Here is a 25,708-nt window from a genome sequence, read left to right as displayed (position 1 = left end):
CCGCGTGCGGAGGGGGGAAATAAAACAGGACTGATGTAACGGAGGGTCACGTCCATGCACGGTGTTGAAGCACCTGTTGCTTGGAGTGGGGCAGCGCTGTATTATGTTCGCTGCGTGCTCCCGCTCCCCGTGACCCCCAGTTATTTCAGAAAGCCTGGCGTTAGGCTGGTGGTATGGCCCGTATTCCCCAATGGCTCTGGTTGGAAAGTTATTTATATATGTCCACTTTCTATGGAGAAAATCATCAGCCATCCGAAGCCAATCTATAGCTGGTGAAGTGACTTCACTGCTAGAAAAAGATAAAGCAGAAGCTTATACTCCATGAGCAATTATACATTTTAATGTTCCCTGCAGTGTATTGTTGGTCGTAGGTGAAGTTTAAAGGTTCTGATGGTGAGAACTGGCTTTCCATCTAATCGTGGTAAAGAAGAAACAAAACAGTGCTAATGCAGAGGTCACCTTAAAGGGAGGCTCTGCAAACTTGGTAGAGCAGCAGATAAAATTAGTGGCTTTATCATTTTATGTTTTAGTGCGTTTCCACCTGGGAAGATTAACGCAAACCCGTGTTTTGCCCCACTGCACAGAAGGGGAACAAGGCAGTCTGTGGGGCATATGCACATGTGTGTGTTTGAGTTATTCTGGTAGATCGCCTGAAATGACGTGCAGGTCCGACGAGCCTCTGGCTCGCCAGCTGCCGCTTCCAGCCCTGAAGAGCTTTCTGCTGCTGTGACATTAGCAGCCACCGTGGGGGGGTGGCAGGGCCACTAACCCCCTGCAGGCCCTCGCGCAAGGAGGGGAAGTGATCTTCTTCCAGAGATGAAACCCTGTTGATTCTGGGCTCACTCTGGGATATGAGAAAAATTTGACCCAATTTTTCTTCATTCAAGTTGATGTGGAAATGGGTATTTTTTTTTTTGAAGGCAGCTGATTTTTAACTTGTTTTTAGACTTGTGTGATATTTAGCCTTATGTAGCAATAAAATTATGTACTACTTTCAAGACAAAATGATGATAAAGAATGTTCTTTCAAAAGCAGCTAAACACATGAATTATTAAAACATTAAATTATTTCCAAATTACAGCATATCCGGCACTTTCTAAGCAGCTTATTAAGAATAATTGCACTGTGTTCTTTGAAGGATTTAACATCAGAAATGTTACACAGTTTGGAGGGGGTAATTTTTTTTATTATTATTTTTTGTTTTTAATCATTCTTTCACAGTGTGAGAGCTTCCATGAGTTTAAATGGGTTTCCTTGTACTGGCTTCAGTGAAGGGCTGCCAGTTTGTCCCATCCGTATTTTTCCAGTGTAGCTGTCAAGCTGTGATGGTTATTACAGAGCAGTGCAAAGACTGAAGAGACATTTTGTCGCATAGATGCTCAGGCGATGAAGCATATCTGAGTTCAGAGACCAGCAGCCAGGGCCTGTAGCCCTGCGGTGAGCTCCCACGGGATCCAGGGAGCTGTAGGATGGTTCGTGCGTGTCGGGGCCTCTTACCTGGTCTGCAGATGTGGGCCGAGGGGGAGGGTGGGGAAGTTCTGCAGATGGTCATAAGTGATGAAAGCTTGCGCCAGTGTTAGTGGACATGTTTCATGTCTCTCTTTTTTTCTCCCCCGTTTTTCTCCTGACTCAGGCTCCTAGCAACGTGGGCAGAAGTAAGGGTGGAAAGTGCTTTACAGCTGCCCAAGTATCTCTAAGCGCTGCTGTGTAACTGCCCTCAGCCTGCCGCAGCCTTTCCTTTGCTCGGTTCCTGCTTTCCTGGCAGCCGGCAGGGTGGTGGGGATCGTCCCCTGTGGGGACATGCTCTTTGATGGGGACTCTTGCTGGGCAAGAGCTGGCGTGAGCTGCGCTTTCAGCCCTTGTCGTTCCCAGGCTTTCTGTGGGACTGAAAACAAGTCGCTCGGCGTCTGCGTGCCTCAATTCCCCTCTCTAAACTGGAGACAGGAGCCCTTACAGCTGTATCTTTTGAACCTGCTGAGGGGATAAAGCCATTAGAGTGCAAGACATGCAGATAACATGGCCCATCGTATAAGATGAATAAAAATAGAGAAAATCTTGATACAAAGATTTTCTATCACCCTTTTAATCATGAAAGGACAAATACTTGACAAAAATGCCTATCAATTTTTTGAGTGAATTTTTCCTCTATACAGCCTAAACTTGGAAATGAAGCTTTATGTGCATTAGGTCTAGAATTGGGCCAGACATTAAAATGATTTGTGCTTTTTATCTTTATTATGCATCATTGTTATTACAGAGTTAGCCAAAATGACTAGGCTAGTTGATGTAGAAGATTGCTTGCTTTCCATTTGAGATCAATATATGAAGGTACTCTTGAGACATAAGCAAACCCACTGAAGGTTCCTGTAGCTGAAACATGAAATATTACATATTTTCCATTTAAAATAATAGCATAGGGTATGAGCCCTGTGGTCACTGAAATCAGAGGAAATTTTCGTATTGTAGCCTGAAGTTGCCTTTGCTTTTTTGCTGTTCCCCTCTGCTCTGAGCAGTGATTTACTACAGCCACAGGGCTAAGTGTTTCCTAATGGATATATAGGATGAGGATGGCTCAGATGAATGCGAGATTGGAGGGAAGGCCAGTCCACACACTGCTAGTAGATTCCCTAGACTCTGCCATCCCTGCAATTTAAGATATTATAGAAATAGTAATGACAGTCCTGTTCCTTCCTCTTCAACAGCCCCCTGTGGTTTTAGAGTGCCGGTCTTTGAGATGTCACTGAGAAATGAAAGCCAGGTAGATACATCGACGCTGAAGAGGATTGCTGCAGACATGAGCAGTATAATAGAGAGCCTGGACACGAGGGAGCTCCACTTTGAGGGTGAAGAAGTGGACTCGGAGGTGCTAAGTGATCCAAAAGCCGCCGGTGAGTTAACGCCCCGATGTCTTCACCGTACGTCCCGCTTGGATTTAGTAACAGAGGCCCTCCGAGGTGAAGACAAGGATTTGTGTGGTGGCTTCCAGCGGTGCGGGTGAGGGGGGTGCGGGATGGCCTCTAACGCTGGTGAGACGGCCGGCATGGTTCTCTGGGGCACAGATGCTCCCAGGAGCACGGGATCGGGCAGCGAACCCTGCAAGGGGTGAGGGCTCCCTGCTCAAAGGGCCGCTGAGGATTCACAGCACCTTTTTAGGAATTACAAGCCTTGCAGCATTGAACTCCAAGTTTTAAACCCCCAACGTGATGCTGTTGATGGAATAACTTTGCTGGCTTCCAAGGAGACTCTGTTACTAAGCAGTCTAAGATGATCAGTGGAGCAATATCCATGGATTTTTTCACTTAGGTCTCTTGTGTGTTTCTTGTGGATGTCTTTACATTTTGGCCTTTAGTTCTGATTTTTTGCTGCTGCTTTATGCTGTTGTATTATCTAGTTTCTGGCAGCTTAGTAATCTGTTGGGTTTTTTGTTTCTTGTTTTGTTTCTTTTTTTTCCCTAAATTACACAATACTTCTACCACATATTTTTTTTTCAGAGTTTTTAGAAGGCCCTGAAAATGGCATGCCATCACTCCTTCTCTCCAATTTCCTCTACTACATAAGAGACCTAAATCTGCAAACTGCAGAGGTCTGTGACTGAACAAGTCCTGAAAATGTACCAGCCAAAATCCTGTGGGTTTTGCTCTGCGGAGGCATGGCAGAGCAGCAGCCAGCTGGATGCAGGCAAGCGCAGGCATGTGTTCCCATGCAGGCAGGGTTGCTGTGCCGTGCTGGCACGCTGCCTGCACAGGAGGGACGTCGGACTCCCAGACGTGCCACCGTGTCCGAGCTGGACCGGGGCGTTGGCGGTCCGAAAGCCCCAGCAGGCTAAAGAGGAGGGAGGCTTAACCCCCTTTGCCTCGCTGGCAATGCGGTTCCTTTCTCCTACCGTTTTGCGTGACTGTGCTTCAAGACTTCCTTTTTACACCTGCATTGAGGAGATGGCAGAGATGGCTGGTCTGGTGCGTGATTTTAATCCGTTGAAAGATACGGTAAAACCTCAGTGGTTTCTGCCCGGTCGTTGACCCTGTTTTAGGACTGGGAGGCATTTTTCTTCATGCTTGAACTCTTCAAGTCAGATCACCTCTGTGAAAGTTTCTTTAAGCTCCCTTATGTAGGTTTAAATAAAACCTGGAGTATTTTAGTAAAAATAAACCACACAATGCTCTAAACTGTGTTGAAGTATTCCACTATCTTCTAGCTTTTATGTTGTCGTTGATCATTTAAAATGCTGTTAAGCTAACTGCGATTTTATGATCTTTTTAGTGAGCATTCCATTCTCTGCAATTTATCACACACGTGGATTCAAAGAGCCGGATGTACAGACGTATCTCAAGGGCTGTCCTATTAGAGTGCGTGTTTTGGAAGTTGAACGTTTTACTTCAACAAAGAAGGTCAGAACCTACACTCAGAGGTGTAATTTGATGTCTATAGAACTGTATTAAAGTGGGCTAAAAAGAAGTTATGGGCTAAAAAAAAAGCTGTGGGCTAACTTTGTGCATGTCTGTTCATGAGTTCAGGAAGTAAGAATGCCTGTGTCTCAGAAAAACACTCAGAATGTTTCCTGTCCTTTTAAAAACCTAATACAATAGAACAAGAAATTGCAAGAAATAGTGATCCATAAATAAAATATAATGAGGAATCTTTAGATGAGCTGCTGCTGGAAAATTGCTTATTTCAAAGCTGGAGCCCTTGTGTTATTCTTTTGTGCAGGTACCAAGTCCAAATGTTTACACTATTGAGTTAACGCACGGAGAATTCATATGGCAAGTGAAAAGGAAGTTCAAGCACTTTCAGGAATTTCACAGGGAACTGCTGAGGTACAAGGCCTTTGTACGAATCCCAATCCCTACACGGAGGTAAGCACACGGCCTTGCAGCTGGGATGCGTTTTGGAAAGATGCAATTTTCTTTTAATAACATACTGGTGTAGTTCCACTGATCCTATTTGCTTCAGTGTTAGTAGGAGGAGAATGGAGGAGAAGAGTTTATTTCAGTCTCCATAGAGTTAACAGCTATAATCTAAATAGTCCGAGAATCTCTGTGCTGACTCAGGGTCCCTGGCTCACCAGCTCTTGAGCAGAATTTCCCTTGAAGTCAGGGAGGAGCAGTGCTGTTGCTAATGGAAACTGTTGGCATAACGTGGCTTTCTGCCAGCATGGGCCAGATGTGGGAGACACAGACCTCTTTGGTGTGCAGCTGGCTCTGATGCTCTGGGACCGTTTGAGGGGTACGGGGGTGTGTGGGAAGAGATCGCATGTGGAAAGAGGCCTGGGGAGACTCCACCACCACTCTTGCTGGGGGAAATGTGGGGAGAGGACATAGGGGGAAGGTAAAATTATAAAGGGTTAAAGACTAATGGAGCATAATGTTCTAAGAATAGGGTTTAAATTCCCTTTCCTTAAAAGGGTAAAAGGGAACCTGTATCCTGTGATTTTTGTGTGTTGTATTTTTGTTTGTAAGCTGGTTGGAAGACTCTGATTTCTTAATGCTTCCTGCCCACTCATCTGTTTTGGCTTTTAAGGGTTTAGATGGAGAAAATAAAAGCATCGAACGAGAAGAGTTACGTATCAAGGAACGTACTCACTCTCAGTGATTATACTCAGCTCTTTTTGTTTTTGTTTCCAGTCACACGGTGAGAAGACAATCCATCAAAAGGGGAGAACCAAGGCAGATGCCAAGTCTGCCGCATACCTCAGAGAGTACGGTCCGAGAAGAGCACTTCTCTAGCAGGAGGGTAAGCATCCAGTGTGCTGCTCAGAGCGTGCAGGGGTTAGAGGGATGCTGCTGGGGGGTTTCTGACTTTCAGTTATTGGGCAGGTTGCTTGCAAAGCCACACTCTGTCAAAGTCCTGGCTTTATTACTATTAAATTATTTTGCTTGACAAACTTGGGCTCTGCAAAGTCTGACTTTGAGGCCAAGTTCTCCTGCATGCGAGGAGGAGGGCACTGCTCCCGGGGTTAATATGGGCAAAGACTCCCTCTGCAGTTGAGGAAAGCAAAGATGCACCGAAGGGCAGTTTGTCTGCTCCCACCTGCTCCAGATTAAACATAGAAGATATAGTTCACGGAGTCAAGTTGCATGACGGAGGCAGCGCAGTGGCCATCAAAATCTGAGTGATTTCAGTCCTGTCCTCCTCTGAAAGAGGAGATGACAATCAGGCTCTTAATTCTGAAATGAGTAATTCTAGATGAGGCACACGTGTTATATGTAACTGTATCAGATGTTAACAGATGGGTCCTTGTATGAAGAGGGTAGCTTCTTCATTGCAGCTTTACTATTTGCAAAAATGTTTCTGTAAAAATGTGTTCTTTGATCCTGTGCTTACCATGTCCACAAAAGGACTTCACTGTTGTTAACTCCCTTCCTGGCCTTTGTTCTGCTGAAGTTTCAAGTCCTGAAAAGGTTGTGTCTCCTAATTGTACAGTGCAGGATAACCTTCCCTTCTGAGCAAAGCTTGGCTATTGTGTAAGAATTTTAGGAAAGAGATGATTGTTTAAAAGAGGAAAAAAGAGCTTTCTAGATCCTTTTCTTCTTGACTTCCTTTTTCTCACTCTGCTCCCCCCCAACACACACACCGCCTTTATCCATGGGGATATATATCACTGCTACACACCTGGATGGGTGAAGTATTGTCAGGCTAACACTCAGGCGGAAAAGTCCCAATTCCATTTTGTTTTCCTTTTTGCTTCATTTTGTGTGACACCCAGTTGCTTCTGGGCATGGGAGGGGCTTCTGTTTGCCATCCCTGTGGGTTAAACCTTGCTTTTTCTCTCCTGAGCTGAGCCTGTAGGACTCTGTCCTGTTTCCCCAGATCCAAAGAGTTTAATCTCTTCTTTGTCCAGTTACCGTAAGGATGGGGAGGAATCTCTTTCCTGTAATAGTTTCTTTTCTTCCCCCCCTCCGAATGGGGATGGCAGGTCCTCCAGTGCCCGGCCTGTGTGTTCCCTGTGGTTTTAGGACAGGGGAGTGCAGTAACTGCGTTCTCCCCGTCACCCCGGGAATCTGGCATTCCGGTTGAATAGACTCTCGGTTGTGTCTGTTTTCTCACAAAGGTAACTTGTGTGGGCCAGAAACAGCAGGGCCTGATTTTATATTTAAAGTTGCTCTGAAGGTTGGGCTCGGCCAAGATAATTGGCTTCTAAAATTACAATGCAAAACAGCAGGTCGGCTGATGGAAGGTACAAATTCAAATCTGTGAGCAGTAAACAATGTGTAATCCAACCATTTATGCCATTGAGTAATAATCTTTAGTAAGCACATAATAATATGTTTATCCATTCAAGCTGAAAAGTGTTTCTGATCTCTTGATAATCTAATGCTAGACAGTTGATTTTTCTTCAAAATTCCTGCATCCTAGCTAAAGTTTTCCATGTTTTAATTGTAGAAACAGCTGGAAGACTACTTGACAAAGATCTTAAAAATGCCAATGTACAGAAACTACCATGGAACAGTAAGTACAAATTAGAATGGCTTAAAAGGCAAAGAATATTCTTTCTTTACAATGTAGAACTGATGGAAAAAAGTCCTGCAGCTTTTTCTCTGACATATCAGAAACATTTCACAGACATTTTGCAAATGTTTTGGCTCAACTGATTTTTCCAGCGTGGATGTAATATGATTTAAAATTAAAGGAAGAGAGTGACTGGCTCAGTCTTGAACTGTTTGAAGGTCACTATTACAACACTGTGATAACCTGCACAAGGTAGTTCAGTCAAAAGAGCTGGCTGAACATATAATGTGCAGTGCTGGGTAGTGTTTAAGATGATAAGTTGGTGTTTTAAGTACTTGAATAATTGGAGTCCAGAGCATACATGTAACCTCCCCTTCAGTCTGTGATTCCTGGGTGATCCTGGGGCAAATCTGATTTCACTGAACGTAACTCATGTTGAGTTTGTATGAGTGATACCCACTTACCTCTGTGGGTATTTTGTCATTTCCAAAGAGAGAAGGTAATTGATTTATTCTTCCAAGTGTCTTTTTGAAGCGAAGAGATGTCAAATCCAACTTCTGGCCTATTTTAAGTGAAAATATTTGTTTTGAAAGCCATCCTTGAATGTTTCTTCAATAGTCCTCACCTGTCAACTGAAGCTGTAACATTTCCCTGGGACGGTAACTTATCTCCCCTTTTGTTGGCTGCATAATGACTTTATTACTCATCTTTTTGTATCATCAGCAAAACCTGATGCATACCTTGGGTAGCTGCAGAACTTAGTGAAACTTCTGAGCCAGATGCGATAACTGGGAGCACTTGATTTGAAAACAAGTCAGAAATACAGACTAAACTTAGGATATCTAAAGCAGCCAGTTCTTTTAATTCTTTTGTTTGGTAGAAATTCTGTTCTTTAAGCCTTATGCAAGATTTCTGTTGTGCAGAGACCTTGGACAGCTTTTAGCTGGATGTTACACTCCAATTCTGTATGTACTCTTGTTTTAAAGCTCAGTGTGTTGAACATTGTTAGTTATATGAGGTAATGTCCTCACCCAGTATTGGCCAATGTGCTTTGTGCTGCAAAGAAAAAGCCTTCAGACTCGGACTGAGAGGAACTGTTTTTTCTTATAAAGTGGTTCTTTTGGGGACTGGCTGCAAAGCAGCTCTTCTAGCTTTAAGTACAATACAGTCAAGAGTTGTGTTAATCTGCGTGTGGAAAATAATCATCTTTTGTTCTTAAGGCAAGACAGTGATAACTTGAGAATTTTGATCAGTAGTGTGTGCAAAGCAGGAGAGACTCAGTTTACAGTATGGCTGCATCTTGTGACTCTTAGGCAGGCATTGCTTTTTCAGATATTTCTGGCAATTTCTGCTAATATGAAAATGCCCTTGATCTTTTGATCGGGTTGTGGTTGGAAGCAGACTGCTGGCCATTGGGGCCAGGGGGCAACAAGCGAACCTGCGTTCTCTGTGCCCTGGCTCCAGAGCAGCTGTGGGCCTCTTGCCTCCCTGCACTCAATCGCCCTTCTGTCCCCAGCCCTTGGAGCCAGATGTCACTTTGCGCATAAATTCTGCATTTATTGTTGTCTTGGAGTTGGCTGCAGTGAAGCACTTAGTGAGAACTTAGCTGCTAACGTCAGCTGTACTGCCAAGTGTAGCAGGTCCTGCAGTTGACACTGAAAGAAAGTACAGGGAGCAAAATATTTCCTTTCTGAGAGAGGTTGCGGGGGGGCGGGACGGGGGACACATTCTCAGACTACAGACTGAATTACTGAATTGAAGATTTCTGGAGTTTTCCTTGGAACAGTATTTGGCCTCCTTAGATCAAAAGGAGTGTGTTCCTGTTCTTGTGGAGGGAAGTCTGTTGCCTGAGTGCTGACAAATGCTTTAATTGTTTTAATCTTGGAGCACGTTTTGACTCCTGCCTGTTCCTCTCATCAAATTCATGCACCGAGGTTTTTGTTAAACCCTAAATTCTTTGGAAATTCAGACGCGAACCCAAGCAGAGTTACAATGGCAAGCTGACCCACCTGATGTATATAACTCTTTGCCCTTCAGGGACATTTTTAAAGCTGACCCACACAATTTAATTCTGTCTTTGCTTCTTTTATTTTGTATTTCTGGTTAGTTAATATTTTGTCAGTTAGGAGATCATGAAATTATATACCATCTCTTCAAGGACATGACATACTCTGGAAGAGTTTTTGGCCGGAAGTCTAGCTTGTAGCTGTTCTGCAGACCTGAAATCCTTGGTGGGTTGAGAATCATTTAAGGTCCCTGGTGACTGCGTAGCATTTTAGAGATTATACATCTAGCCTGTCTAGATGACTCTCCTGCAGACTGTGAAAATAGATGCTACTTAAGCATCATCATTTAGAGATGTAACAAGTGTCCTCTGCTTTGACTAGTTAGCTGTGAATGGTAAAACTTAGTACCTTCTGCTCGTGTTTGCCTTAATTTGTCGTCATCATTGCAACATATTATTTCATATGGAGCTCACAAAATGGAATTATAGATGCATTTTATTTTGTTATCAGAACCTGAACTTTATAACCTTTCTTTCTTTCTTCTTTTTTTCCCCCCCTTTTGGCTATGTGAATTGTGATTAAATCTCACATCTTCTAGTCCAAACCCTTTTTATAGTGCTTTTGTGCTAAAGTGATTCAAGACAATTATCATTCAAATGAATGATGTGGGAAACTAAATGTGTTAATTGTCCACAGTTACTTCTGGGAATTGGAAACTGGGGGAGTGTAGTCCAAATACATTAGGAAACCATGCCCATGGGCTTGCTTGAATTCAGTACAGACACTTGATTAATTGTGCCTTTGCACAGGTTTGCGTATGAGCTGCAGTAGCTGAAAGATGCCTAAGCAAAATCGAAAAAAGCAGAGACCCCCACCCAGCCCCTCCATATTTTTGGTTATTGGAGTTGAACTTTAGCACACTGAACACTTTTTAAATTTGGGTTTAGTATAGCCACTTTTATCTGTAAGAAAGAGCTGGCAACTTGTCACTGAACAATATTCTGAACAGTGCTGTAGTTTTGTTTTATTCCTGACCACAGCTGCTATTCAAATGCTTGTTTAGGTGGTTGTTGTTGTTTGTTTGTTTGTTTGTTTTTTAACCACTGAGTTCAAAATAAGAAGTGAAGCAAAAAAAAGAAAAAAAAAACAGTGTGGAGTTGCTGGTTTTTTTTTTTTTTTTTTTTCCTGAAGTGCAGCTGCTTTATGAGAATTTTGCTTAAATAAATCATGCATGCTTGACATTGCTGGCAGAATGTGATGGCTTAAAATTGCAGCTCATCCACCTTGCAGTTGGTTCTCCACCTCTCATAGCTTATCTTTCTTCAGCTGATCATTCATGTCTATTTTTTTTATTGCTACAACAATGTCATTGAAACTGCATTCTGTAGTCCCATAGCTCATACTCAAAATATTCTGCTGCAGCTCACTTTGAAACCAGAGTGGGATGTCCTCTCACCAGGGAGGCAGCTGGGCAGCATAAGAATTCAGATGTGAAAGAGATGAAAGTGCATCGCTGTTCTGCATTCCTCTCTCAGGTTTTTTGTGAATTATAAGCACCTCAGATGACAGGCACTGTAACAGTAAAAATAGCTAATGCCGTAATAATAATAATAAATCACTTAATCAGATATTTTCCAATGCACTGAGGAATTTTCCTTGTAACTGATAGAATTTTTTACAAACCAAACATGCTTACTGCTCTACGTGTAAATAATCTCCTTGAAGTATATGTGATCGTTTGCATGAACGAAGAGAAACACAGAAGTAAGACTTTTTTTTTTTTTTTTTTTTCCTTTTGCAGTAGAGCCCCAGAAGCACATGATGTGGGAGGTGGGAATACCCCAAGAGTGTGCCCACCACTGAGGCTCTGGACATAAGAGGAGCCTGGAACAGCATGCCTAATTGGCTTCTCTCAGTCAACTCAGTAGATAGGACGTGTGTTGGATAGTGTCTCTGTTGCCACAGTTGCCATTTTAAAGATTCATTGGCTGAAGAACAGGTTACTGTACTGCCAGACAATTTTTCTTTTCTTTTCATGCAGTAGTAGTTCCGTTCCTGTGAGTAATTCTCCCTTTCTCCTCCTGGATTTTCTTCTCCTTCTTTGGGGCAATTTTTTCTCTGCATGCAATGCTCCTCAAATTGCTGCCGTGTTTCTGTTCACAGCGAACATTTTCAAAGTTTTTTTGACATTTGTGTGTGTTTGACATTTGTGTGCATTGGGGCTTTTTTTTGTGTGCCCAGCTTGAGAGATATGTCCAGTTTTCTGATTTTTCTCTGATGGGGAATGCCAGGTATTTTCTGAAGAAATGGAAATAAGATCTAGGCAAAGAACTGGCCTGAAATTTCACTTAGGACCTATGTTAAGATCTTACACTGTTTTTTCACATATTCTCTGTCCAATTCTGAGTGTCATCTTCAGAAACAGGTGAAATGTTCATCGGTCAGGACTGGTGCTTTTCCAGAACATGTAGTGAGGAATGGTGATATCAAGACAATTAGTAAAAGTATGAAATAATTTGTTCTAGCCACTGAAAACATGGTGAAATTGCCAAAGAATGAGGGCATAAATTCGTTTCTACTAAATAGAGGTTACTTTATATCCTTGAGCTACTTGCAGGAGAACAACAGATCCTTTGTTCTTCTCTGTGACCTTATTGATGTGGTGAGAAGTTTGGGAAGGTCCCAGAACTAGCAGAGCCTGAGAAGATAGAAGGATCTGAGGCACGCTCAGGGTAACTTCAGGGTAGGCTTCTGTCCCAGAACTACCTATATTCTGTGTTATTTTTAGTGTCTGAAAATCTCTCTGAGGCTGTGGTTCCACCTGTGTAATTGCTATGCGAAACTGGAATTTGCCAAAGATAGGTTTGAGTTTGGTTTGTCAAAAAACAGGTGAGAGGAGCCACTTGAGAAGAAAAGCCTTCCTCGGGATAGAAGAGGCTGTTGGGATTGAAGCTCCTGTGGGGCTCGGAGCCTGGGCTGAGCCCCCGGGGCAGCTGTGGACAAAAGCCTCACCAGGGAGCCTGCGCTCTGGCTGATTCCTCGTTGAGCTCAGTTACTGTTATGAAGGTAGATTGAGTCCTGGACTTCAGTCCTGGCAACCTTGGCTGGCAAATTATTTAATTAGACGGTTCACTTAAGCTTTTCTTACCTGTAGCTTGATCAAGGAGGAAAACAATTCCCTGCGCTCACCCTGCCCCCTCTTGAGTATCTGTTTGCATTTTGGCAGTTTTACGTGATAATAATTTAAACAAACAGTGCCTGAGTGCTGCAACCCTTTGCTACGTGAGTCAGGCTCCTCTTCAACATTGCCTTCTGCTGGGCTGCTCTTGTTTCAGCTCGCGTCTCTGGCAGGACATGTAGGGAAGGCACTTCTCTCTGCCAGCTGGACCCAAGACTAATAAGCAGCAGACTGTCAGAAATGTCCTGTTGTGTCAAGAAAAGCCTGCTTGGTCAAAATTGCATGGCACCCTGTCTTTAGGTTCGAATGCAATCATGTTGTGCATTGTCACTGACTTTGCTTATCTTCAGATTCCTCTGTAACCTCTGCTGATAAGTAAGCAGACTCCTTACAGTTTCGCTGCAATTTGAGATTATTGATTAAACCTATGTACCGTACATGGGTTCATCAAGCTGTGCCTGTTCTGTGGCTCCAGCGGGGGCTCACCCTCACGCTGCTTGATGCAGATATGCAGAAGTCATGATGAGCACACTCTGTGTTGGACCTGCTCTGTCCATAGTGGTCAGCCTTGCTCTTCTCCTGCCCGACCTGACACTGTGACTTTGCAGTGTTTCTTTTGGTTCAGAGTGCCAGGTGGGGGCTGCGTTGCAGGAACTGACCTACTACATGGAAGTACTATCTGTGGTGTCCCTTGGGGACAGGAGACTTGGAAGGAGATGCGGTGCTCCAGGGCTCGCCGTGGAGGGACACGTGCAGCAGTGGTGGCCAGTCATTCGGGCGTGGTGGGAAGCAGGGAATGTGCTGACTTGACAGTGTAGGAGGTGCATCTGCTTTTAATGAGCAGTTAACACTTTCACCCAGACTTCCAGCTCCATGTGAGGTTCACTAATGCCTGGAGGAAAAAGCAGCTTCAGACAGCCAGCTAAGTTCATGTAGATCACTAAGCAGTGTAAATTCTGATTCCTAGTCTGAGCCAGTGACCCAAAAAGGAAGATACCAATGGGTCCTTATTGCACATTTGATCTTGATTGTCCTGGTTGCATTGAATGCCTTCCCCAAAGCACGTAAGAAATACTTTTCTCGTTCTTATTACAGAGGCTTGAACTTTGCTGGATAACTTCTGCTGAGACTGCTGTGCAGGTTCTGTCTTTGTGACATGCCACTTTCATGAAGCAAAAGATTTTGTGGATTTCTAACTATGAAAGATGGGGGAAATCCTTATGTCTTTCTTTTTTTTCCCCCAGATGGAGTTCATTGGAGTAAGTCAGCTGTCATTCATCCATGACCTAGGACCAAAGGGCATGTAAGTTATGATTAGTTTCCTTGTGAGTTATGGTTTACCAAGAATATGGTTTTATAAATAAATATTGTTCAAACTGAGAGTTTTCCTTTCTTACTGGTAATTTACTAGGGAATATGTTGTCATCCTGATATCAAAATGTATTAATGTTTAGATAGAAGGGCTACAACTTTGGGAAATAATCATGAACGTGAAAGGCAGAGGAGCTTTCACAAGACCAGATTCATCATGGAGTTAATCCTTTGCTGACACCAGTGGAGCTGCATGAAGGATAAATTTTGCCTGTGGGAGCTGGGGCCATGTGTGATTTTGTCATAGCGTTCTTCGAGGCGCCTTGGGGTCACAGTTGGTGCAATGGCAAGGTTGTAGCCGCAGGGGTAACTCATGATAATTTCAGTGCGCTGAATGCAGAGATGTGACTACCTCTCCCTTTTGCCCAGGCTCTCCGTGTTTTCCAGCCCCAGCGCAGGGAGAGCTGATTGCAGGGTCGGTCTTGCAGGCAGCAGCGAGAGGTCGTGCAGGAGGTGGAGAGGGCCTGGCGCAGCTGCGCTCGCAGGCAGAGGCTCAGCAGCCAGCTCCGTGCCATGACCTCTCTGATACTGCTCCTTCCTTGTTTACCTACTAGATATTGCTCCAAAGGCATCCCAGCCCTGTCAAATGCTCTGCCAGGCTCAGCCTTTCCCAGCTGAATTGCAAGCAGAGCTTCTCCCTTAAACGCTCTGTGGCTGACAGTATCAGTAAAATCTCACTGCTTTGCTTGTGTGTTTGGTTTCATGGCTGAAATTGCTCGGAGGTTAGATTAAGATCAGGTATTTCTTGGGAGAAGAAGGGGGCAAAAAGCAGGAGGTACAGGAGAATGGTCTGTAGTTTTGCAAGATGTAGACTTCAGCTCACCACCCAGATCAAAGGTTTCTCTCCTTCCCTCTGCACGACCGGTCTCTCAGTAATGTTGGCCTGGTTGTTTGTGTAGCTGTGCTATATAGTGGGGCCCCTGCATTTTTTAAAATGTGCATGATTTACCTTTGGGGGGATTATTTTTAGCTTTGATCAGGTCAGCGATCTGGCTTTCAGGGCAGCCCCACAGAGGGTTGCTGAGGCCCAGCTGGAGGCCAGTGATGGGTTGTGTTGGGGTGAGGACGAGGGTTGGGTGCTGTGATCGGGCTGGGGGGCTGGTTTTGTGGAGAAAGCAGTATCTGGGGCTGGAGAAGTGACCTGTTGGCAGAGGTTGGAGAGACCCGGTGAGCAACCTCTGCTGTGGATGTGCTCTGGCCCCAGGGAGCCGTCCCAGTGAGGCAGTAGCCGCACCACCAGACGAGCCATTTCACCCCATCTTTACCAGATTTCTGTTTGTTTCAGAGAAGGCTTGATCATGAAACGGTCCGGGGGCCACAGAATACCTGGCCTGCAGTGCTGTGGCCAAGGAAGGATGTGCTATCGATGGTCCAAAAGGTACTGCTGCGGGCTGGGGATGGGCCTGGGAAGAGAGGTGGGCATTGTGTGCTCCCCAGGCACACGTATAAAAATCCTCATTTACCGTTTTCTCCCCAAGAAGTCTACAAGTAAAACTCTTGCTCTAGTACAAAAAGCTACAGACCTTCAGGTAAAAAGAGATCATAGATTATCCCCATCCAACCCTCCTGTGTAGAGGTTGCTGGCTTTTTTTCTTTTGCATTAGAATTCATAGCAGAACAGACATATTGTTCCTGAGGAGAAATGGAGCTTCTTATAGCCACAGGCTGGCAGAAACTGAAATAACCACCTGATATGTTCCCAGCTTTCTCTGCTGTTGGTGTGCCAAAGGAATCTGGGCCTTTGGGAGGGGATGTGGAGATTTCCTGGCCAGATTTCAGCTCGGTTTTCTGAGCTTCTCTTCCTTGATTTGCAAAAACTATTGAAACGTAATCTGGCCTGCTTCAGAGCTGGATTAAATCAGACGAACTACAGCAGTAAGGAGCTCTGCTTGGTACAGTTAACCTTGAGTTAAATATGTTGCCTCTTCCTGATTGCCACATGTGTCTTAAATGCTAGTGGTTTTATGGAAGTTTTCACAAGCCACCTCATTCTTGTGTCCCTTCCCGTTGCAGACTGATGTAATTTGGTCCTCGTATCCTCAAGGAGTAGAGTTGATCCCTTCAGCCTGATTTGTCTGCCTCTGAAATGCAACCGCTGCCAAGAGTAGCAGGGCTGAGCAGGGGCGGAAGGAAGTCTGAGGCGAGATGCAGACGGGTGTGTGCTGCTGTGAGTCAGTCCTGCCCGCGGGGTGCTTAGCGCTGGCCTCCCAGCCGGACTGCCGCTAGCAAGAAAGTTTCTGCCCAAAGCAAAGAATGGTTCCTATCCTCTGTTGCAACAGCAGCAAAGCTAAAGATTGTTTAGGACCACTGTATTTTTCTGCCATTTCTCCCTCTCTGTGTGTACTGGAAAGTCCCTTGCTCTTTTCCACAAATATTTCTTCCCGTAGCAAAGCTGATAATAGGAGTCGCATTCTCCCTTTCCCCAGCCACTCGCTCCTGCCTCCTGCCAAAATAACGAGATGTTGTTTAAAGGACGTCAGCAGCGGGGTTGGTCTCCTGGTCATGTGTGTTGCTCTGCAGCACGAGGAGCTGCGCAGCTCGGCACAGCAGTGGGGCAGGACACGCGGATGAGGGCTCGCCTGGCCTGGGGGAGCAAGCGCTGCCACAAGTGTAAAACCTTAGTCTGCGTCTCAGCTCTGCTTAACCTCCCTGTTACATGTAGCTGCATCCCGGGGCTGTGGTAAGGGGGAGTATGCGTTTTATCAGTTAGTATGCAATAAATGTAAGGAGCGTTTCCAAGAGCTTGCTCCCTCTTCACTGCTGCGGCATACACGTTGTCTGTGTACTGTGCTCTTCGCATTGAATCTTCCTCTCTTAGAAGCGTGAAAGAATTTTCCATGCATTAACAAACCTGGTATTTGTTTCCTTTCAAAGGTCTGTGCATTCGCTGACTGCTTTTCATTATCTTTGCTTTTTATTTTGTTCCAACTCCAAAACCAATAACCATACATTAGAAAATCTAACTGATCCTGGTTTTAGGTGAGCTTCTCTTTCTCTCTTTGAAAGGATTTCTGTGCTTTATTTCTCCATGCTACTAGTTAATGGGAAAATCTTTCCTTTTCAAAACCCAGATAGCATGTATCTGCCTCTTAGTAATAATTTCTTTGTCTGAGAGAGCTTCCCAAGTCATTAACCACCTTTCAATTCCAGCGTTGTGGAACCATGATGGGCTGTGGTTAGCCTAACTTTATTTTAAGAATAACTGCTTTCCTGTAAAATCTTACTGCATTTGTGTGAAGAAACTTTTTTTTCCCCACCATTTCTGAATACAGTTTTACAGAGGTTATCTGGAGTGATTACACAGAGATGAAGATTGGACCGGGAAGACAGTCCAATTTTTTTCCTCCTTTACAGAAAAAAGCTTGCCTGTTTCTCTTGATATCCCCCAGTTAACTCTTCATTGTGTTATGCAGAGATCAAGCTTTTTGGAGGACAGTAGCATGTTCCACTCTGTTTTGGATCTTGTTTCTCCTTCAGCGCATAAAAACAGAATGAGAGAAGTCTTTGGAGGGAGATGCTCTCTTAGCTATGTGTGTAGAGTGAGTAACACAAGAGGGCACTGAATCCCCAGCCACGGCCTGCCGGGACCAATAAATGTACGCATCAATAAATAAACAAATGATGATACTATTGCTAAGAGAAGATTCTTGAAGTTCTGAAGGACTTCAGGAAAAAAATCAATTTTATATCTCTTACAAATTTCACATATTTCTCAAACTATACAACCTCTCACTTTTGCTGACTAAGAGGAGAAAAATAATAAAAAACAGTGAGTCATGTTTTTATAGGGGGAAATATAGTATGGGGCAGAGTGGCTATCATCTAAAATAATTTTCTGATCAGTGTAAAAGTGTATTTTTGGTTATTGTTTCCCCTAAACACTAGACCTGTAAATTCAGCAGGCTCTGAAAATCCCCTGACACCCATCCCCACGGAAAAGGCTCGGCTTGAGAACTCCGTGGGCTCTAATGCGATTACTGTTTAATACCCCGTTCCTGCTGCTGCCTAGGAAGGACAGCAGTCCAGCTGACCATCTTGCACCTGCGCTGGCTCTACAGTGAAAACTTACCCATGTAATTAAATGCCCAGTGTGATGCCTGTCTGTGTGCAACTTGCTAAGGCAGAAAGTTGTTGGTTTTGGAACCGCTTTTCAAAATGTGGTGGGGGCACCGTAAGGCCTAAATGTGCAAACTCTTTTTGCTTTGCACACGCTTCATCGCCAGGCTGCATCCCCCCTCCTCGCCCTCCCCTCTTCTTGTGTCGCTCTCTCCTTTGTCCCTTTGCAACAGAAACTGCCCTGGCCCACATTTTTCCGTGCTCGGTAGTCTTTGCCAGCACAGCGCAGGCACCAAGCTCTGCAGTGCCAGGTCATTCAAAGGTCTGTGCTAAATGCTTTGTGCTCCCCAGCTTTTCTTGTTCTCGGTGTCGTTATCAAGCACCAGGCTGGCCCCGAGCGCGTCACAGCCCTGATTCAGCGGGGGGCAGGCGCCCCGTGCAGAGCTCTTGCCCTGGGCGCGGGGCTGCCCCTTACAGTGAGGCCCTTGTTCTCCCAGAACAGCTTTGCCCCAAGCGTTGGGTTTTCTACACCCCGTATTCGTTTCACTTATTGCAGTCTGTCAGATGTTCATTTGACTTTCAGTGCCGTTTCAGTTGCGCGAGTGCACTGTACGCATCGCAGGGCCGCGTGTCTGAGACTCCGGTGGTTATTAAGGCTGCGAATCGCTCCTCGTCGCGAGCTAGCTCGTCGAACGCGCATTCACCCGGGAAGAGCAGTCCTTGCACTGAAAGGTTGATTCGCCAGCTGCCTGCCTTTCTGTTCCGCCCTTGCCGTCAATAAAAACGCGAACCCCCAAAATGGGGGCACTAAAATTTGCAGGGGAGGACCGCGCTTGCTGTTGGCCTGCGGTACATGGCTATTTTCACGTGTAGCTAACTAGTTTCAGGCAATGGATCCCATGGACTTGTTGCCGCGGTGTTCGGAGGCTCCTTCACGGAGCGGCGCCCTGTTATGCGGCGGCACGAGGCAGAGCGTGACGCGGCCGCTTGCTGCAAAGGGCTGGCGGGGGTTCAGGCAGCGGGTCGGCGGGATTAGTCGCCAGCCGGCCGTGCCGGCTCTGTTCTCGGCAGCGGGGCAGCGGGCGGCTGTTAAAAGGGGGGTTCGGGGAGGACGGTGAGGTGACGCTGTGAAGGTGCTCGGGCAGCTCTGCCCAAGCCCAGAGAGCAGCTGGGGAGAAGCAGAAGGGTGAACGTTTGGAAAGGGGGAGGTTTGGGATTGAAACGCTGGGCGGATCGGGGGAGCGGTGAGCAGTCTGGCACCGGATGAGAGGCGATGCTGGTGTAACTCAGAAGGGGCCCTGAAAGGAAAGAAAAACAACTAGGATCTGGAAATAAACGAGAAGCTGGATCAGTTATAAAAGATACAAGAATTAATACGTTTTTTCGGTCTTTTCTCTTGCTTTGTGTGTTTCTGCGTATGCACAAGAATTAGGCTAAGGTCACAGGGCTGAGACCAGAGCGGGACAGAGGGAGCAGGTTACCTCAGCTACGCACAAGAGAGAGAAAAAACTAGAAAGGCCATTCACAGTGAAAATGAATTTTCCCCGAAGCTGCCTTAAGGCTATCGTATTTATGTAAAACCTGCTGGTCAGCTCTCATCGTGTGTTTCTAACAGGATGCCTGTTGCTTGGCAATAACAGCTTTCCAAAATAACCTGTTCATATATTCTGATTGGAGTAAGTGATCCTGGTTTCATAATTAACATTAGAGAAGTCAAGTAACTTCTATATAACCTCTAGGTATAGCATATAACCTGAATAATAATTTGGGATAAAGGAATCCTTGTTTAACCTTGCCCATTACTCAGCCACTTGGCTGGTGAGTTTAGCCTATGAACAGGATGATTTGCATTTATTTCATTGGACTCTAGAGCCTAAACTTGCAAAGGCTTTCATAAGAAGTAGTCGTGCAAGTCATTTTAGAAATCTTTTATTGAATTTAGGCTTATCATTACTCAAATGTGCAAAATAGGCACGTGCGCGTTTCTGTTTCTCTTAGATAACCAGATGTACCTTATTTTTATGCTGCAATAAATTCATCCTTTACATCGGTGAAGTTGTTTCTTTATTTTTTTTCGAGGTAATAGTTAGGCCTAGTTGTTGGTCTTTATACCATACTCCAAACGTAGCCACTTTACGTTGTAGTTAAACATTTTCCTTTCTCTAATACAGACCCTGATGGTAAACGATTTGCAGTTCTTCCAAAGGATGCACTTTTCACTTACATTTTGAAGAATGGCATGAATGAAACAGTTGTGCATTCCTCTCCCCTTACAGGTGGCTGGTAGTGAAAGACTCTTTCCTGCTGTACATGAAGCCGGATACTGGGGCCATTGCCTTTGTCTTGCTGGTGGATAAAGAATTCAACATTAAGATAGGCCAGAAAGAAACGGAAACTAAATATGGGTTGCAGATCGACAATCTCTGCAGGTAAGAAATACAGGCTTTAAGACACGTTTTTTTTCTCCCCCACTTTTTTTAATTTCTTAAAAAAAAACAAAAACTGCATATATCCAGGAGGTGTTAACAAGGTGCACCTGTCTGAGCAAGCGAGCAAATTCAGTTGAGTTTCCCAGCAGGCTTCAGCACCTTTCCATCCCCTGCGCCAGCGGAGGAGAGTCCCAGCAGGGAGGATCCCCCAGTCCCTGTGCAGTCACTGGAGCATTTATACCTGTGGGGATTTGGCTTGGACCGTTGTTCTTTTCAGATGTCTTGAAGTGACATTTGGAGTCCCAGCTGCTGCTGGTCCATCCAGACAGTTATTCTTCAGGACTGGGAGGCAGGTGCCCATTCAGTTGCACAGTTCGTTTTTGCAGCAATTAGTTACAGTAATTTTCTAGCCCCTCTGTTCTTTTATGCTGCAAGCAGGAATGCATTTCTCTAAGTCGCCACTGGAGCATTACACAAAAGATATGCTACTTGGGATAAAAACATACTTGATATTTTCATGGTAAAATAACTTATAAATTCATTTTTTTAAAATATAGCATTAGCTGTGTCCTGTTCTCCTTGCACTTAGGCTGGTTCCAGTCATTTAAATCAAGGTGTGTTTTATACTTGGCAGTCTGCAATATTTTATGGCAGTCACTCAGAGTGGCTAGGTGCTGATATATTCTTTTGGAAACAAAATAACAAAGCACAGTCTCTTGCTACTCCTTACCTTTTACTTAAATAAAACATGGCCGATGCAGGTGCACTTATCAACGTGTGCAGACAGCGAGAAGTAAGCCAATTAAATGTACGTGGCCTCAGCACTCTTCCCCATACATCATTTGTTTTACAGGTCACTGATTTTGAAGTGTAACAGCTACAGGCATGCCCAGTGGTGGAGACAGGGAATAGATGAATTCATTCGGAAAAACGGGAAGAACTTTCTAACAGAGCACAGATTTGGGTCTTACGCAGCCGTGCAAGAGAACACATTGGCAAAGTGGTAAGATGGGGTGTACTGGAGCAAGACCGTGATCCATATCACATTGCTTTTGGTGAAAAAGGTGCTGCTATCTGCAGCAGGAAAGGCACAGGCCTTCCTGATTTAGCCCTGAAGTCTGATGGATAGGTCTGTTTTCATTCAGTAATTATAGGTGGTGGTGATACTAAGAAAAGCTGAAAAGACTGTAACTTTCTTGACTGGTAAGAGAATAGCAATACCTGTGAGAGGACTGTTTTGATCCTGTGATGACTTTGCATCACAACTAATAGAATTTTGAAACGTTGAATTTTGTATGAAGTTAAACACATCAGATGTTTATTATTTTAAGGATAAAAATTGTATCTCGATACACATGTAATTGGCAGGATACTTATGAATTAAGGACAGAACTGCTCATTCATTAAGATATTTCTGGCTTCAATTTTATCATAGTTTCTGATTCTGGGTTGTAAATCTGTGGTCATGTAGGGCTATTGAAAATGTCTGCCTCTTTTGCTACTTCCTTCTCTATAGCTTCTTCATAAAGGAGCTGTGCTGCAGTCTCTCCTGCTTTTGCTCACCTGTGACCAATGGCCTAGTCACATCCTTCACGTTTTAAAATTCAAGATATGTCCAGCACGCAACATTTGCAAGGCTGATTCTCATTCTGTAATATAGTATTGCCCTTCCAGGCACCACGGATGTGTTCAGATGCAAATATCACTCGTGGTTGAACAGCAGCATCAGATTCAGGCCTTGCAGACTGGCTTTGCAATGAAAGAGAATCAGCAAATGCAAATTTAGGCATAGTCTAAAGGTAACTTGGCTTTATGCAAGTAACCCTTCCTTCTGTAATGTAACCAGATTGCCCTATGCCATTCCCAGGAGCACCTCAAAAAATTGATTCTAATTAGAATTAAACATGAGCAATACTGGTGCTGTCATTGCAGCTTCTGTCCTGCAGCCTTCCACTGCTCAGAAAGTTTCCATAAATCAAAGCTAATGCTATCACACCATCCTTTTCTGAGAGCCAGAACTAGCTCACACATTAAGCAAAGCCCCATGGAGTACTGTGTGTGGTTGTCAGGAGTTCCAAGTGGCACATAATAATCCCTTATTGTACTGTTCCATTAGGATACTAATGGCAGTATGAAATCCTCCCTGTATGTTGTCCTGATTCATGAAATTAGGTTTGCTTTTGCTTTTGAGAAGAGAATGTAAACAACATTAACGTAGCACCCTGTTGATCTGCAACCGTGAACTTTCTGTTTGATGAAGGGCAAGGAAAAATAAGTCTATGCACTTTGTTTGCTTTTACAGGTATGTAAATGCTAAGTGGTACTTTGAAGATGTTGCAAATGCCATGGAAGCAGCTAAAGAAGAAATTTTCATCACAGATTGGTGGTTCGTACTTACTTATTTGGATTTTGACCAGCCGTCTCAGGACATTCCCAACAATGCTGCAGTGTTCAAAGGCCTTACAGTATGGAAACTAGCCGTGCGGCCAGATGGTTTGGCAGCACACCCAAACATCTCGTTGTGTTGTATTCAAAGGCCTTTTCAGGAGGCTTGGCAGCAAAAGCACATGCTTGAAATCAACAGCTTGGTTGTCTCCTTCCAAGGAAAGGGCTGAAAAGTGCATGAAGGCACCACCTGAATTGAAAATGTTATGGCTTGCATTGCTTCATCAGGAGTGTAAATCATTGTAAGCCCGAGGGACAAGAATGTCTTTCAGTGTGTAGGGGAACATGGACACTCAGATATCTGACTAGTACAGTGCACTTCCCACGTTATCCTTTCTGCTCCTCCTTACTGCCTTGGGAGGCCTTGTGCCGCCGAGGAGAGCACTTGGGGGTGGATGTAATTTTGCTCTGTTCTTAAACAGGCCAGGCAACGGGGAGTTTTGTAATCCTTTTCCTGAGCTATGTGGCTGCTTAAGGGCCTGCCTCTGCCCCGTTCTTAACTAGTAATTTAATATGTTTATGCATTACTGTGGTGGTTCCTGTTAGAGGCAGAAAGAATGTGCTCTTACGGTCCTTGGGATACAGTTACTTGGCTGGATGGTGGTCGTTGCTGCCTGTGTCTTGCCTTTGCAAAGATAACCTGAGGTCAGCTTGGACCTTGGAGACAGAGCAGCAGGGTAGACTCTAGAACTAGGTCTTGGACTTCCTCTTCAACCTTGAGCAGGTCTCTGCACTTCTCTTTCTCCAGCTGTAAAATGAACCTTTTATGACTCTTCTACTTCCTGGAAGTGCTGTAAGGATTAATGCGTGGTCTTAGGTGGGAATTAGTTTAAAAAAACTGAATGGGATGTTAGCCCTCACTGAGGGAAATGTGTTTCTTAAAATGAACACAAATAAACCCAGTGCTTCTGGAGCCCTATGTGCAACATCAGGTAGTAACGCAAGGGCATCACCCTTCAGATGCATTGCCTCTTACTTACCTCAGCGTTTTATTCAGACAACGGTCAGTTCTTATTGTACCTTGGAATTGTAAAACTCATCTGAAACTTGGAGCTTAAGATAAAAATGCTGCTGTCAGAGATGTGTTTTTAGGATGTGGCAATATGCTTTAATCAAGCATAAGTTCCTGTGCTCTGTACAAAAGGAAAGGAATGAAATTCTGTGACCTTGCTCTGCAGGAGTTAGACAAGAATGCCTAATTATTCCTTGTAATCCTTAAAGCTATGAATCAATAAAATGTCCTGTTGTGAAAGTATATTGCTTTGTCTTTAGGCAAGAAGGAAAATTCAGCACAAATCTGTGTTATTCATTTAGCTTAAGTATCAGGAGAACTGAAATCCCAGTTATTTTATTTTTTTAAATCTACATATTTGTTTCAAGTTTATCTTGGAATTTTTTTCTTTGCATCTCTCAAATAGAGAGTCCAGGTTTCCCCATTTCTACATAACTGTTAAATTTGGTTTCATGGGTTGCTGAATACTAAAATGAATGTGCTAGACACATCACCTGTCCTCTGTAATGCTCTGTTATTAAAAACAAAGAGCATGAAACTGGAGTAGACTGTATCATTTTGGGACACGAGACTTCACGTCCACTTACATAAACTCCTTTTTTCTGCTTGCTGTGTTGATTATTTAGGCTGATGCTTTGTTTGCAGACTACGTATACTGTATTTTTCCACCCCTTTGTTTTCTTAGGCTGAGCCCAGAAATCTTCATGAAACGACCTGTTGTAGAAGGAAATCGCTGGAGACTGGACTGCATTCTCAAGCGGAAGGCAGTAAGTGAGCTCCAGCTTCAGCCTTTGCTCTGCAGTAAACCACCATGCATCCACCCAGTTACAAGGTCATACATGGACTGGAGCGTTTGCACTGTTTGTTTTCATAGGAATGAGAGTTAGAGATTATCACAGAGCAAGCCTCGTTTCCGCTGACCTTTGAAGCCATGTGTTTTGATTTGCTTCTCCCTGTTTGGATTTGGAAGAGTTCAGAGGCAGAGTGCTAGATCCTCTGATTGCTTCTTCCATTTCTCGGGCTCGGGTTGTTTCAGCCTTGCGTTGCGACTGCTCCAGCACCTGGTGTGGTCCAAGAGCTGTTGCTGTCTGGCTTTTCCTTGTGGCATACAGAACTTAGAGGTGTTTAAGGGACTAAGCACTCATGGTTGTTCTTGGTAGATGGTTTGTACCTTACTGTGTTGCACAGATACTGTGTGTCGTTACCATGTATCTGTGCTTCTGCTTTCAGAGCCGCAGCTATGAAAGATACCATCAGTCTTCCTTGAAAATCAAGGTGTCATTAGCAAGAAGTCACTCAGTATCACCCAGAAGTTACTGTTAACTTCCTAGAGCCTTCTCAGCTTCCATACTTAATAATGATATATTGTTCAGGTCCTTGCTACAGCTAAACACTTAAGTGCTGAAACTCTTACTGTTCAACCATCATTCCTTGCTGTAGTTAAGTGCTTGTTTTTGTCAAACTTCATCCTAGCGTCTCCCAGTCTTGCTATCTCTTGTAGAGCTCCTCCTGCATTGATCCTGCCCAGACCGGGCTGCCCAATGCTGCTCTTTCACAGCTGCTGTCATTGATAATTTTAATTTTGAATTTTAGTGGAGCATAAAAAAGGCCTAGGCCCAAAAAGCTCTTTTTCATTTCCAGGCATGACATATGTGGTTCAAAGAGGCTTTATTTTTTTGGTAGATGGCTCTTATTTCCTGTGTCTCTCCTGGGTTTCTTTGTTCCCACCCACTCCTGTTTATATTCGCACACCTGTTGCATGGCC

General features: G+C 44.3%; 1 protein-coding gene across 8 annotated transcripts in view; it reads left to right on the top strand.

Annotated features, from left to right (window-relative positions):
* PLD1 (phospholipase D1) overlaps positions 1 to 25,708 on the top strand; it is a 90,368-nt gene that overhangs the window by 29,676 nt on the left and 34,984 nt on the right. For 6 of the 8 annotated variants that reach the window (XM_067301617.1, XM_067301618.1, XM_067301616.1 and 3 more), the window contains 11 exons: positions 2,703 to 2,888; positions 4,261 to 4,388; positions 4,708 to 4,853; positions 5,622 to 5,730; positions 7,381 to 7,446; positions 13,875 to 13,933; positions 15,287 to 15,379; positions 20,334 to 20,486; positions 21,340 to 21,489; positions 22,789 to 22,872; positions 24,629 to 24,710. In XM_067301617.1, coding sequence (XP_067157718.1) covers positions 2,735 to 2,888; positions 4,261 to 4,388; positions 4,708 to 4,853; positions 5,622 to 5,730; positions 7,381 to 7,446; positions 13,875 to 13,933; positions 15,287 to 15,379; positions 20,334 to 20,486; positions 21,340 to 21,489; positions 22,789 to 22,872; positions 24,629 to 24,710 — 1,224 coding nt within the window. In that variant the 5' untranslated portion in view covers positions 2,703 to 2,734. The remainder of the gene's footprint in view (positions 1 to 2,702; positions 2,889 to 4,260; positions 4,389 to 4,707; positions 4,854 to 5,621; positions 5,731 to 7,380; positions 7,447 to 13,874; positions 13,934 to 15,286; positions 15,380 to 20,333; positions 20,487 to 21,339; positions 21,490 to 22,788; positions 22,873 to 24,628; positions 24,711 to 25,708) is intronic. The other 2 variants (XM_067301619.1, XM_067301621.1) reach the window with 2 other exon arrangements.

The sequence above is a fragment of the Apteryx mantelli genome, chromosome 9, assembly GCF_036417845.1.
Source record: "Apteryx mantelli isolate bAptMan1 chromosome 9, bAptMan1.hap1, whole genome shotgun sequence".
Lineage (NCBI taxonomy): Eukaryota > Metazoa > Chordata > Aves > Apterygiformes > Apterygidae > Apteryx > Apteryx mantelli.
The sequence above is the reverse complement of the archived record's forward strand: the minus strand, read 5'-3'. Positions and strand labels throughout refer to the sequence as shown.